This window comes from Schistocerca nitens, chromosome 5, assembly GCF_023898315.1.
Source record: "Schistocerca nitens isolate TAMUIC-IGC-003100 chromosome 5, iqSchNite1.1, whole genome shotgun sequence".
Taxonomy (NCBI): domain Eukaryota; kingdom Metazoa; phylum Arthropoda; class Insecta; order Orthoptera; family Acrididae; genus Schistocerca; species Schistocerca nitens.
In genome coordinates, this window is record NC_064618.1 from 578,995,608 (window position 1) to 579,009,867 (window position 14,260).

Consider the following 14,260-nt stretch of genomic DNA (forward strand, 5'->3'; position numbering starts at 1 on the left):
CATCTCTTGGTCTCCCTCTACGATTTTTACCCTCCACGCTGCCCTCCAATGCTAAATTTGTGATCCCTTGATGCCTCAGGACATGTCCTACCAACCGATCCCTTCTTCTAGTCAAGTTGTGCCACAAACTTCTCTTCACCCCAATCCTGTTCAATACCTCCTCATTAGTTACGTAATTTACCCTCGTAATCTTCAACATTCTTCTGTAACACCACATTTCGAAAGCTTCTATTCTCTTCTTGTCCAAACTATTTATTGTCCATGCTTCACTTCCATACATGGCTACACTCCATACAAATACTTTCAGAAACGACTTCCTGACACTTAAATCTATACTCGATGTTAACAAATTTCTCTTCTTCAGCAACGCTTTCCTTGCCACTGCCAGTCTACATTTGATATCCTCTCTACTTCGACCATCATCAGTTATTTTGATCCCCAAATAGCAAAACTGCTTTACTACTTTAAGTGTCTCATTTCCTAATTTAATTCTCTCGGCATCACTCGACTTAATTCGACTACATTCCATTACGCATTTTAAGTGAATTCACAAAATTAGAGAACTCTCTACATAATGACTGTCTGAGACCTTTTCAGTATGTCTGACCTTCCAGAGGTTCTACATTCAAGACAAAGTGAAGCTTTTATCATGATAAAAGTACTGTTTCAAAACACAAAGTATTAAGCGCTGTCGTTCAGATAGATAACCTTCGACTGAATAAAACTCTGTAAATTTAGCAACAGTTTTATTGTTCATTGAAATTTACATACTTTTTCTACACAAAGACTTGTACATATGACTTAGTTCGATCATTTACATGTATGTGGAAAATAAAATGTACCAGTTTTGTAATTTTTCCCTAACAGTACATTATAATACAAGGTCTCCATTATTACGTGATATAACCTATTTAAGAATCAAATAATAACAAAGCAAAATTTACATTTTTCAGTTACAGTACGAGCAGTACTGCTTCTTAAATTTATAATAAACTTCCAGTCATCTGAATTTCACTAAGTTTGGTGAACTATCCCCACGAACGATTGCCTCGGGTGAGACACATTAATAAAATGACGGAATTAGAATCGCGATTTGTTTCTGTACCTTCTGTTGAACAGTTTTGAAACCATGTGCCATTTGTCGAGGGTGGAGCTGATAACATTTAAAATGCCCTTGTATATCAACGTGTAATAACCACATAAAATATAAGATTAACTGCGCTCAAGTCACAGATTTCCCAAATGCTCCGTCGTTTACTTTCATCCAATCGAATTAATTCTGAGCACCACGCAGAGAAATTTAAAAATTTAGAACTGCGTAACAAACATGACATACAAGACAGCTGCATAACTTGGGTTAATTTAAATCTGAAACTGCCATTTCTGCTTTTTTACACATCTTTAATGACATGCTAATTTAAGGCCCTTACTCTAGCAGTACCAGCAGGAATTTACCCTCTGTCACTGTTGCCAATCTGATGTTACAACTTTGCTGCTCAGAGAGTAAGTCATTTCTTTTTTAATATACAATAGATGTCTGCAAATATTATGTGCGAGTTTCATCGCATACCTGGAGTTTGTCCACAATGGAAAAATGATGATTCTTCAAGTCGAACTTTCTAACTGGTGTCTGTTAGTATCGAGATACTTGGATTTTCTTTACTGGCAGACACGTCGATGGGTATGCCACTACTGTTACTATTTATATGATGCTGAGATAACCTCGAGATACCATTGGCCACGTTGTCAGGGCTTCCCTTCTTTGTCGGTCCGGTCGCTTCGTTGCCACTTGCAGCGTCTGCATCACGGCTTCCCTTGTCGGCGGGCGCGGACGAGTCGGTTTTGAGGTTTTCATTGTCAGCGCCGGCAGTTTTGCCTGGAAGCCCCGCTGCTCCTGGAACGGCTGTCTGGGCGATCCTTCCATCAGGCCGCTTGTTTTTGTCACTGTCTTCCAGCATATTATTTATTCTGTTATCTGCAGAAAGAAAAGGAAGAAAAATCGCTTTCAGACACAGTCCTAGAAAATTCACGTTTTTTAACCTAGTATGCTTTCTTATTGTCTTATGTTTTATTTCTAAGAGGACATCATCGATCAATAAAACAATTTTTCGCTTTTATTCTGTCGGATAACAGCCATATTTCACTATCGAGAACACCTTAAAGAAGCAAGGCAGGTAGCGTGTAATTTAAACCAATCAATCGTTATAAAGCTATTCCACCCGGTACGGAAGAGATATGAGACTGACTTCAGGAATTATGTAACACTCCTAGTTTCAAACAAGGCATACGCTGGCGGATGAAAATATTACTGAACCATCAGTAAAATACAGTACGTCATGGTTGTAAAATACACGTATTGTTTGCAGGAGAATGGAAAAACTGGTAGAAGCCGCCTCCAGAAATAGCACTTTAGGTTCCAGAGAAATGTGGAAACACGTGGGGCAATACTCACCCTATGGATTATTTGAGAATTAGAGTGAGGAAAGGAAAAGCTACCTTTACAGTGTTTTTAGATGTAGATAGAGATTTTGACAGTGTTGACTGCAACACACGCCTTGAAATTCTAAATGTAGAAGGAGTGAAAAACAGGGAGCGAAAGTTAATTTACAACTTGCAGTTATAGCAGTCGGGGAACATGGTATAAAAGCAGTAGTTGAGAAAACAGCAAACAGCCTTGTAGCCCATCCCCACCGTTGTTCAATCTGTACTTCGAGAAGAAACAAAAACTGAGGCGCTAATGAAGAAACTGTGTTGTGCAATTGAACACTTTAAGTATCGGTCGATTTTTGCTTCTTGCCCAGTAAATGACTGACGATGGCAGAGATAAAGAGGATATAAAATACAGACGAGCAATAGCAGGAAAAGTGTTTACGAAAATAAGAAATATTTTAACATCGAAACAAACAATAAGCACGGTGGGGTGCAAATCTAGATCGCGTCCGCAGTAAAATATTGCAGATGCATCATGGGTAACGCTAAATGAGGTAGAGCGTATCGGCTAGAGCGTCTGACTACAAGCATGGAGGCTAAGGTAACCAAACACTAGCAAAAGGTGCTTCTTAGAACCAAATGACTAAAAAACCGGGACCTTCAGTCCTTGTTTACCAACTAAATATGGAAGGAATTAGCCGAGCTAAAAGTGATCAATTGTCAACATTTCTTTTAGGTAATAATACTGACGTGGTTTCAATCTGGGAAACCCATGCATCAAACTAAGAAGATCTTCGAAAATGAGAAAGGATATGTGGGTATGATCTTATTGGCACAACGTACCACAACATCTTGAAAAGGCAAACTGGCAGGATTTCTCGGACTACCTCGAAAAAAATCTTCTTTGATTCCACCAGAACCCCAGACCTAGAACCGTTTTGTTGGAGCTGTTCTTGGATTGCTTAGAAACATGTTCCTAGTGCATCTAGAGGAGAATATAACACGAGATGGAATGAGACAAGAACTATTTAACAGAGGCGGAGAGAGTAAGATTGCAAATGAACGTCGTCATAGTTTTGATAATGCAACAAAAGTGCACTGGTCTCAGATGGTAGGAAACTTGAATTTCACACATTCAAGTGCAAAGACTTGGTCCTTGCTCCCTAAATTGGATGGCTTCTTTAATAAATCTGATCATAAGCCTGGTATCTCACTCAATCATACGGTTAAACATACAGTAAAAATGTTCAGATCGTCCACGGATAAATAGCATACCTCCAGGATTAAAAAAGAGCCAACAAATCTAAAACTTCAGTCTCCAAGCGATTCAAAATTCTCTTCCTCATGCACCATAGATGAAATTTGGATTTATCAGAGGTTAAATGTGGCAAGGCTCAGGGTTTGATTATTCTTGGGGAAAATGCCAAACACTGGTTGACTGGGTTCTTCGCTATTATTTTAAAACAGGGAAACTTCCCATGGAACTATAAAAATATAAAAATTATGGCGGTCTTAAAACCTAACAAATCACCAGATCTCCTCCAGAAATTTCCGCCAATTTCCCTGCTTAGTTGCACGTAAAAGCTCTTAGAGTGACATATCTACAAAAGAATTAGTGGGTGTTTTTTAGAACACATTCTAGTAGAATAAGCGGGATTTAGGCCTCATCGAAGCTGCAACTACCATACTAGTTCTGACAAATTTCATGGAGGCCAGTTTCCAGGAGACAGCATATGACTCCGTCTGGAGGGAAGGTGTGATTTACAAATTACTAAAAATAATTAAATGCCGGACAACAGCATCTCTTATTAATAACATGATAAGTACTCGATGCTTTCAGGTTTGCTTGGATGAAAACAGAAGCTCAATAAGGATACCAAATAACGGCCGGCCACAAGGCTCAGTTCTCGCACCTCTCCTCTTCAGCCATTATATTTCAGAGCTTCCAAACACATCTTCAAGGAAATTCTGCTATGCAGAAGACATCGCTTTGGCTTTCAAAAGAGCTTAGTCAGTCAGAGGAACACTAACAGAGGAGTTAGAGGCCTTTAACTCATATTTAAGATATGGAGACCCAGTACCAGTAAGAGCGAGGTTTGTGCACTCCACCTTAACAACAAAGAAACTAACACTAAGCTCAAGGTACAATTTGATAGCAACACACTCCGTCACAACGAGCAACCCAAGTACCTTGGCATCACACTCGATCGCACTCTACAATAAACATCTGTAAAACATATCAGCCAACATAAAAACTTCCAACATCATCATTCAGAGGCTGTGTGGCACAATCTGGGAGAGGAGGGGGGAAGAGGGCCCTCAATCGAGACTATGCCTACATCAGTTATTGCACTGTTTTTTCGGCCACAGAGTACTGTTGTTTGGTATGGTGTAATAGTTGTCCCACTAGGTTCATCAATGGGCAGCTCACGATGTGCATGATATTGGTGCAATCAACCTAACTTCCTTTACTAATCACAGATTCGCGGAATTGAGCTCCTGCTTAAAGATTACCACAATATACTAGAAAATTAGGAATCATCCCTTCATTACGACATACCTATCTTACGAAGAAATAGGCTTCGATCGAGACACCCGCCACTCCTGTACGCTGAACAGCTAGCTACAAGTAACACCAAAGTTAGAGGTCTATGGAAGAAGAACTGTCAAAGTATCGGAAATTACTAAGAACGAGAATGATTCCAGAAATACGACGACGATACTGTCGTGTCGAGATTACAGGAAACTGTGGGGCATTTTAAACAGAATCCAAACTGCATGTGGTCGGTGCTCTGACTCACTCCAAGTATTCGAGTTTTCACTGTGATGAACTAAACCAATGTATCAGACATACCACATATGGGTGCGTCTTACGACGCTATAGGGCACATGGAAAGATTTTATAAATGGTAATGCCACCGTGGTTAAATGGATTAGAAACTTAGATATTAATATGTAGTTGATTTATTTTTGTTTTATTCAAGACATTCTTTACTTATTATAGATGTACTGCATGTGAGTGAGATACGAATGATGATGATGAGTAAGCTGGGCCAAGTGGACGTAGGGAGAGACAGGATACGCTAGCGAAGAAAGCAGCATGGAAAAAGTGTTCGAACTCAAGACCACAGCCGTTTGTTCTTTTAAAGCTGACATGAAAGGACAGTGAAAAAAAACAAAGAAAAAGTGTGTGTGCACGTAATGCTCCACTTTTTATCTCATTGGGATTTCGTCTACAAGCGATGGGCTTCACTGTCGCCTTTATAATTTTTTGGAAGTAGTTCTCTGTGATGAAGCAAACTCTCAAAGCAGTGGATTTATACGCTTACTAAATCATCCCCTACTGCACCTTTTAGTTTCAGCATGACGATTCCGGTTACTACCATAATTGTAGATAAAATGTACCAAAACTAGCTATTCCATCTGTGATAAATTTTTTCCTCATTTGGGGCAGGATCACGTTTTATAATTCAGATGGTCAGTTAGAACTACATCGTATCACAACAAAAATGGTAATTTTTTCGTTAACGTGAGTGCGGACGCGCATGTGTGTGTGTGTGTGTGTGTGTGTGTGTGTGTGTGTGTGTGTGTGTGTGTGCGTATGTGTCTGTGTGTGTGTCGCGTATGTGAACTGAAAATTACAGTGTTAATTAATATTGCTTTGCGACATCATACGAATAATAGTATGAATATGGAACATAGTAATAAATTCAGAAATTATGCTGCGTATTCTATCACGCTAATCATGCAGATTTAAAATTTATTTAATCTTACAAATTATTGTTTTAAAAAAGCGTTTACCTGACTAGTGTAATTATTTAAGCTGTATCAATAATTAAAATGTTGTTCCTCTTCTAGTAAAGTTCGAGTAATTACCAGACACCCAAGATGTAGGCTATTCACTTGAAACTAATGCAAAGATATATGATGTCACTTATTCCCTCAGAAATTGTTCATTATCAGAATTCCTACAGTCCTATTATGTTTTTACAGTTTGTCAGCCCTCTCCTACTCCAAGTTTTTGTGAAAGGCCCGAAGATATTGTTAGAATTTTTAATTCTTAGAACGGTCACCATAGTGGATATTGAGGTGTGGACATCACAGTGATAGTGATGAGGAAAAAATCGAAAGATCAGTAAGTCCTTTATTTCCAATTATTTATTTTACTTTCGCTTTATCGTACTGATATGCCAAAGCGGTAGGTGGATCAAAACAAAATGTTCAGACACTCTGTGACCAAAATGGTACTGAAACAGAGGATGACAGACTAAAGGCCGAAATACTAAATGTCTTTTTCCAAAGCTGTTTCACAGAGGAAGACTGCACTGTAGTTCCTTATCTAGATTGTCGCACAGGTGACAAAATGGTAGATATCGAAATAGACGACAGAGGGATAGAGAAACAATTAAAATCGCTCAAAAGAGGAAAGGCCGCTGGACCTGATGGGATACCAGTTCGATTTTACACAGAGTACGCGAAGGAACTTGCCCCCCTTCTTGCAGCGGTGTACCGTAGGTCTCTAGAAGAGCGTAGCGTTCCAAAGGATTGGAAAAGGGCACAGGTCATCCCCGTTTTCAAGAAGGGACGTTGAACAGATGTGCAGAACTATAGACCTATATCTCTAACGTCGATCAGTTGTAGAATTTTGGAACACGTATTATGTTCAGGTATAATGACTTTTCTGGAGACTAGAAATCTACTCTGTAGGAATCAGCATGGGTTTCGAAAAAGACGGTCGTGTGAAATCCAGCCCGCGCTATTCGTCCACGAGACTCAGAGACCCATAGACATGGGTTCACAGGTAGATGCCGTGTTTCTTGACTTCCGCAAGGCGTTCGATACAGTTCCCCACAGTCGTTAAATGAACAAAGTAAGAGCATATGGACTATCAGACCAATTGTGTGATTGGATTGAAGAGTTCCTATATAACAGAGCGCAGCATGTCATTGTCAATGGAGAAAAGTCTTCCGAAGTAAGAGTGATTTCAGGTGTGCCGCAGGGGAGTGTCATAGGATCGTTGCTGTTCACAATATACATAAATGACCTTGTGGATGACATCGGAGGTTCACTGAGGCTTTTTGCGGATGATGCTGTGGTGTATAGAGAGGTTGTAACAATGAAAATTGTACTGAAATGCAGGAGGATCTGCAGCGAATTGACGCATGGTGCAGGGAATGGCAATTGAAACTCAATGTAGACAAATGTAATATGCTGCGAATACATAGAAAGATAGTTCCCTTATCATTTTGCTACAAAATAGCAGGTCAGCAACTGGAGGCAGTTAATTCCATGAATTATCTGGGAGTACGCATTAGGAGTGATTTAAAATGGAATGATCATATAAAGTTGATCGTCGGTAAAGCAGATGCCAGACTGAGATTCATTGGAAGAATCCTAAGGAAATGCAATCCGAAAACAAAGGAAGTAGGTTATAGTACGCTTGTTCGCCCACTGCTTGAGTACTGCTCAACAGTGTGGGATCCATACCAGATAGGGTTGATAGAGGATATAGAGAAGATCCAACGGAGAGCGGCGCGCTTCGTTACGGGATCGTTTAGTAACCGCTAAAGCGTTACGGAGATGATAAATAAACGCCAGTGGAAGACTCGGCAGGAGAGACGCTCAGTAGCTCGGTACAGGTTTTGTTAAAGTTTCGAGAACATACCGTCATTGATGGGTCAAGCAGTATATTGCTCCCTCCTACGTATATCTCGCGAACAGACCATGAGGATAAAATCAAAGAGATTAGAGCCCAGACAGAAGCATACCGACAATCCTTCTTTCCACGAACAATACGAGACTGGAATAGAAAGGAGAACCGATAGAGGTACTCAGGGTACCCTCCGCCACAGACCGTCGGGTGGACTGCGGAGTATGGATGTAGATGTAGATGTAGATAAGAAATAAATCTGTCTTTTGCAGCTATATGTTTCATTTGCGTCTACTAAGCACGTTTAGCCTCTTCATTAGGTATCTTCGGTGATTTACAACACAGAAGAAAATTATTTAATTATACAGCGCGAGGTGTCAGTAGAATTTTGCAATAAAATAACATTACCATTACGTACAACAGTAACCTTCCTTATACCGTAGCATACATTTTAACGCTAAGTAAATACATGTCACGTTTGTTGTGGGTCATGTAGTGCTATCTTTTGCTTAAATCCTTAAGTGGGCATAACGGATACACCCGAACATTGTCTGGCCGTTTTCAGTGGATTCGTCGTGGCACTCTGTGGCTTGTAGTTAATGGGAATGACGAGTTTCAGACCGGTTAATGTTACAACGCTATTACTTAGTGATTACTTCTCTAGATGATACCTCTCTTCAGCCAAAATAATGTATTCTCACCCAGTTACAACTTTTTGCCATTGTTTACACGGGCAAGGACATAAATTATGGGAGTCATTGTCCCGACGAGAAAATAACTTCTCTAATTATTTTGGAACTTGATCATAATTTGCTCGGAAAGAGTTATTGTATGTACCTCGGCAGTTGGTACACTAGTCCAGATTCTGTTGACAAACAAAGAAGCAAGAACACCAAAGCTGTCCGTAAAATGCGTCTAAACGGAAAGTAGTTCCTCGACTTGATGAAGAGGAAAAACTGAAGATGGACTACTAAGTAACATCGTACAGGAACAAGCAGATATTGCTGAGATGAAAAGCCAAGAAAGACGCTGTGACGGTCAGCTTGTTCCATGATGACAATACATTCAAGAAATAAATCCAAAGAATGACATCGCGAAAAATCCGGTTGTTGTCGCGAATTGCCACAAGGGTATGGGAGACGAGGCTAGGAACTAGTCCCAGTTGCGAAGGTACCAAATGACAAGGACCAGACTAAAAATACAGTATCAAAAGATTTTTTTTGCTGTTTATTAGACGTTACGTGGTTCGATTCAAACATCACGTGCATATCATGAAAACAGTATTTTGGAAGTCGTGATTACTCTCGGACACGGTCGTATCCACTCCACATAAAGTGTCACAAACTGGACGCCAACCCGAACACCAGAAGCGACTCGTCATATAGCCAGATATTATGCAGAGTTTTGGCAAGCAGAACGAAGAAAATACCAACAAAGAGGCGTGGAGTACGCACGAGAAAAAGCCCTCGAAATAAAAACAAACATAAAATGAACTATCTGAAAATAAAATTTCGTTCCTCTTCTTTGAAACGTCCTAATCCACTTTAGCCTTGGCCTATAAACTAAAATCAACATAGAAATGTTTTAACGAGTGAGAAAAGCACGAAGCAACTGCGCCAGCGGCAACTAGTGTCTGAGGCAGAGGAATGCGCAACCATAAACACTCATTCAATGGGTTAAAATACAGTAATAGAAGACGATGCGCAGAAGCTTTTATATTTTCCCAGCATAACCTGGTAAAGGAGCTACTCAGAATTCGTCTATTAATAATGGCCACAATTCCGCAGTAAAAACTGCGATACGAAGTTCCGAGGACGTTGAGAGTGATTCGGAGTGAAGGGAATAGTATGTATCGGGTCTGCCCATTGTGAGATTCCACTGTCTGTGAAATTCGCATGATTTATGTTGCCAGGAACCATTCATGTTAGCGAAAAATCATCTTATAAGAAATCGGGACAGAAATTCAAGTATATAATTTGCCTATGAATTGTCTCTTTATACTTAGTTGCTTATCCATTACACGCTTGAAACTAGAAAAATATGGAATCAAACGTCGATGAAAGCGCGTATCCTTTCAAAAATCTAGATTTTTGAATCCATGCGTTTATGTGCGGTACGTTATTTTTATTCCTTAAGAGATAATAATTATAGATATATAGTAATACGCGTCCGGAAGTACTTTTCTTAGCATTCCTTCAAGAACTCCGGCCCCAAGTGTTCCGTACAGTGGCTTTAACTCCTGGACGGGAGGCAACAGCACTGGCTTTCCTGCGTTCAAGGTTGCCTATCCATCAGAGACGTGATGACTTTGGCCCGGTTCTGCGTTAGAACGGGTTCCGTAGACCTACGAATATTATGAGCTGAACAACAGCCTTCCTGTGGGTCTTAAAAGATGTCAGGCCATTTCTTCAGTCTTAACAAGTCACAGCGTAAGTCCTAACTTCATAATCGTGCCAAACACTATTGAATCTGCCAAGTTGCAAAATTCACCAATAGAGAAAGAGCGTTCTGTGCTTCACTGCACACAGTCCTTTCTCCTTAGTTTCTAGAACGCATATTCGGTTCAACAGATGAGTCGAATATACTTGCATTCCAGCGCTATATAGTTTTTATCCAACGTATTTGCCATGCTTTTTAACTATCCGTAGCACAAGAAACTCATAGATTGTACACGCAGACGAAAATGTTCAACATTCGTGTACTTTGGAGTGGGTGCTAGGTCCTCTATTTTGGACTCTACCATCCTTGAAAGCATTTGTGTAAACCTTATTTTCTGTTCCGTCTGTCTTTCATGGCTTCCGATGACTTTGACTAGCTAGGTCGCCTTTTCCTGTTTCTGTCTGTTCCTGTCTGTTCCTGTCCTGTCACTGGTGTTCGGCGAGCTTCTCTTGCGGTGTTCTTTTCTGAACTTCCTCGTTTTTGCTGTGGACGGCTGGCGTAGTAACTTAGTTTGAAGTTGCCTTCTGATGGCCGTTCTCACATATAAAGCTACAAACGAACTGTGAGATTGCAGCTTGCATTTTGTATCTTAGCGCAGTATTTGCTTCCAACATTTTCAGATCTTTAAGGTGCCTTTAGCCATGTTCAGACTTAAATTTCGTTAGTCAGCGAGGTAGTTATCTCTCGATGCCCATCGCACAGTATCGGGTTTCCATTAATCCATCTGCACATTAAGCATGTTGAAGCATTAAGCATAGTTTTTGGATGATAGTAACTCTCATACAGGTCTGTAGATTTTGAGAATAGGGCCCACTTTTCAAGCATATACTGAATAGTGTCATTAATCTCAGTTTTTGTTTTAGCAGCGATGTCGACCAGATTGCATAGAGATACACAGTTAGAGGCTTTTATACTTTGTACACTTCCTGCTGCACTAGTGACACGGAAGTTTGTAGTTAGCATGTAGCGAAAATTCAAAATTAGTGCCACTCAGGAACTCGAAAGCGGATTTCCTGCATATCTCGAGCGGTTCCGTCAACCACTATGCTACCTGATCTCGCCTCTAGGTCGGACTCAAATATTTGTCACTGGAATTTCCACTTTTGATTTCCGAACACTAGCACCAGGGGAATATGCGGATATGAGGGAGTAATGCCACTGGAAAAACGATGCCTATGGATGACAGTAGCGTGTCCCTCAACCAGGGATATTAATGAAAAGAGTGGAATGCATTGAAGGTGTAGCATATCTCAGTAAGTCACACAAATACAATTTGATGTCACTCCGTTTTCATTGATTTTATTCCCATCGATATATTAATAGCATTTAAGAGCACTTAATTCGGTGTAGTTTGTTTTGTACAGCAGAGAAGGTAGAGTTACAGTTTGAGACGTGTCTATGATATTTCATTTCATTGCCCACGCTCATTACCGACCGTAATATTACGTAATAAAGTAAGTTCACTTAACTGAATATGCAGTGGGAAATTCTAGTTCATTGCTGCAATCCGTGTATAAATCGAACCTATGGTTTGATTTATATGGAGTTTTGAAGACAGTGAAACAGCAGATTTCAAAGATGAACAAGGTATCCATGTTTGCTGATTTCTTGTGAGCGCGAGGGAAAACAAACTGGCGAACAGCAGCGACGATGGCGTGGGCGGAAGCTGTTTGCAGTAGAAGTTCCAACGTGCCTTCTCGAACCTTCTACGAGGTTGGCGTAAGCACACACATTTCTGATGAAAGGAAAAATAGGACGCAATTTGAGTGCAATGGATCCTGAGGAATGGACCCGTCCATGTCTCTCAAGTGAGGCAAAGAATAGTGAGTCAATAATTATATTGCTAAGAAGATAAATGTGCGTAGCAAAATTCTCGTCATGGTTGCCCTGAATGATTACGAGCGTTCGTCGCCGTCTATGCTAACGACAGTATTTTGGTTACGTTACCTAAGGAAATTAATGTATCTGACGCCAGAGACGGGGAAGAGTTTGCTGATAAAGACGGCTGTCCATTATTTTGAGGAGATCATGCTGAGTGTTGGCTTAGCAAGGACTATGTTGCCCGCAGTGGTTGAACCTCAGTGGCGAAATAATTAATTTATATTGCCAAGGGAAATATGCAAAGCCGTATGGGAAGTGACTTTTCAATGGTGAAAAAATGTTTGGTTTGTAATATGACAAACTTTCAGTCTTAAACGTAGTTAGAGAATGGCGAACAAAGCTTACGGCGGACCATTGCGTCACTGCGTGCTGAGGTTTTTGTAAGTAGCGCTACGGTAGATCGTCAGTGCTGTTCAGATCGTCGCTGATAGCCTCATGGTCGGTATCGTATAAACATGGTAGATACGGATCTTTGACTGATTGGTACCAAGCATAACATGGTAGATACGGATCTTTGACTGACTGGTACCAAGCATAATTTCAGTATTGTGCAATTTAAAAAGTCCCGCATGCAGAAATATCCGACTGGGACGGAAATCGATAGATGTGATGTGCACATGTGCAAACAAATGATTACAATTTCAGAAAAGTTTGATGATTTCAAAACAAAGAACTTCACAAAATGAGTTCACAAAATGAAGAAGTCAGTGACGCGTTGGTCAGTTCCGTCCCGTATGCAGCCAGTTGTATGATGTCCTCGTCAGGGTTATCGTGCCACATACTGTCAAGTTGTCGCGTTACGTCGTTAAAATCCCGAACTGGTTGGAATATTATTTGCTAGCCACCACTGATGAAAGCCCTTTTATAAACAGACGTTGTGTATGTACTCTCACACAACCTGTAGAAACCATGGAAAAATTTGTAAAAAGATAGAACGATGTAAATCAATGGAATCTGCATTTTGTATAGTTCGTTAACTAACTCCAGCGTTACAGGTTTCTTGATAGGTCTTTCTAAGTACAGAAGCACTCTAGTTCGTAGTATGTTCCATTGTATGTGCGTAGAACTAATAGTGACTGTAACTGTTGCGTTCAGACGATAGCTGAGTTGGTTTCTATCCTATTAAGAATATGACTCTCAAAGAGAGAAAAAGTATCAGCGTTTACTCTGCATCTTCCACAGCGGGAGTTATCCCAGTGAACGGGACGCAGCCTGTTGCAGTTGAAGGACCATGTCGGTGCCACTGATGTGCATACTTTCGGATCGGATTAAATTGCTTCTCGTTTCCAGCAGCTAAGATTACCAGACTTTCGGAAAGGAAAAGGCGGAGCTCACCAACTTCAGCGACATTGGACTATCGACTTCTGGCACAAAACCGATTACAGGGTCTTTGCCAAAAACTGAGATGTTTCTGTGACATTGTGGTATTCGGATATCTTGACTTACTTTATATGGTGGATACATCTCGTGAACCTCTAAGAATGAATTCAATAAATATTGATGGCATCTATACGGGCGGCGGAGGCTGTATGGAGCAGACTGGACTGTGTTTTAAGTTGGAGGATATCGGAAAAGTTGAAACAATTGTATAGTTTGAAAGGAGGCCGGCTCAACGCAGGATACGGATAGACCAAAGAAACTTCTACTATCAGACAACCATCGCATCTATAGTAGAAAAGATTAAAAAACAAAACAAATGACGTTCTTGTCTACTTGCTGCCGGCCGCGGTGGTCTAGCGGTTCTGGCGCTGCAGTCCGGAACCGCGGGACTGCTACGGTCGCAGGTTCGAATCCTGCCTCGGGCATGGGTGTGTGTGATGTCCTTAGGTTAGTTAGGTTTAAGTAGTTCTAAGTTCTAGG

The 14,260-nt window shown here is 40.6% G+C and overlaps 1 protein-coding gene across 1 annotated transcript in view; it reads right to left on the reverse strand.

The window, feature by feature from the left end:
• Window positions 1-729: 729 nt before the first annotated feature.
• LOC126259424 (uncharacterized) overlaps window positions 730-14,260 on the reverse strand; it is a 263,301-nt gene continuing 249,770 nt past the window's right edge. Inside the window, exon 7 of the mRNA XM_049956216.1 lies at window positions 730-1,975. Coding sequence (XP_049812173.1) covers window positions 1,620-1,975 — 356 coding nt within the window. The 3' untranslated portion in view covers window positions 730-1,619. The remainder of the gene's footprint in view (window positions 1,976-14,260) is intronic.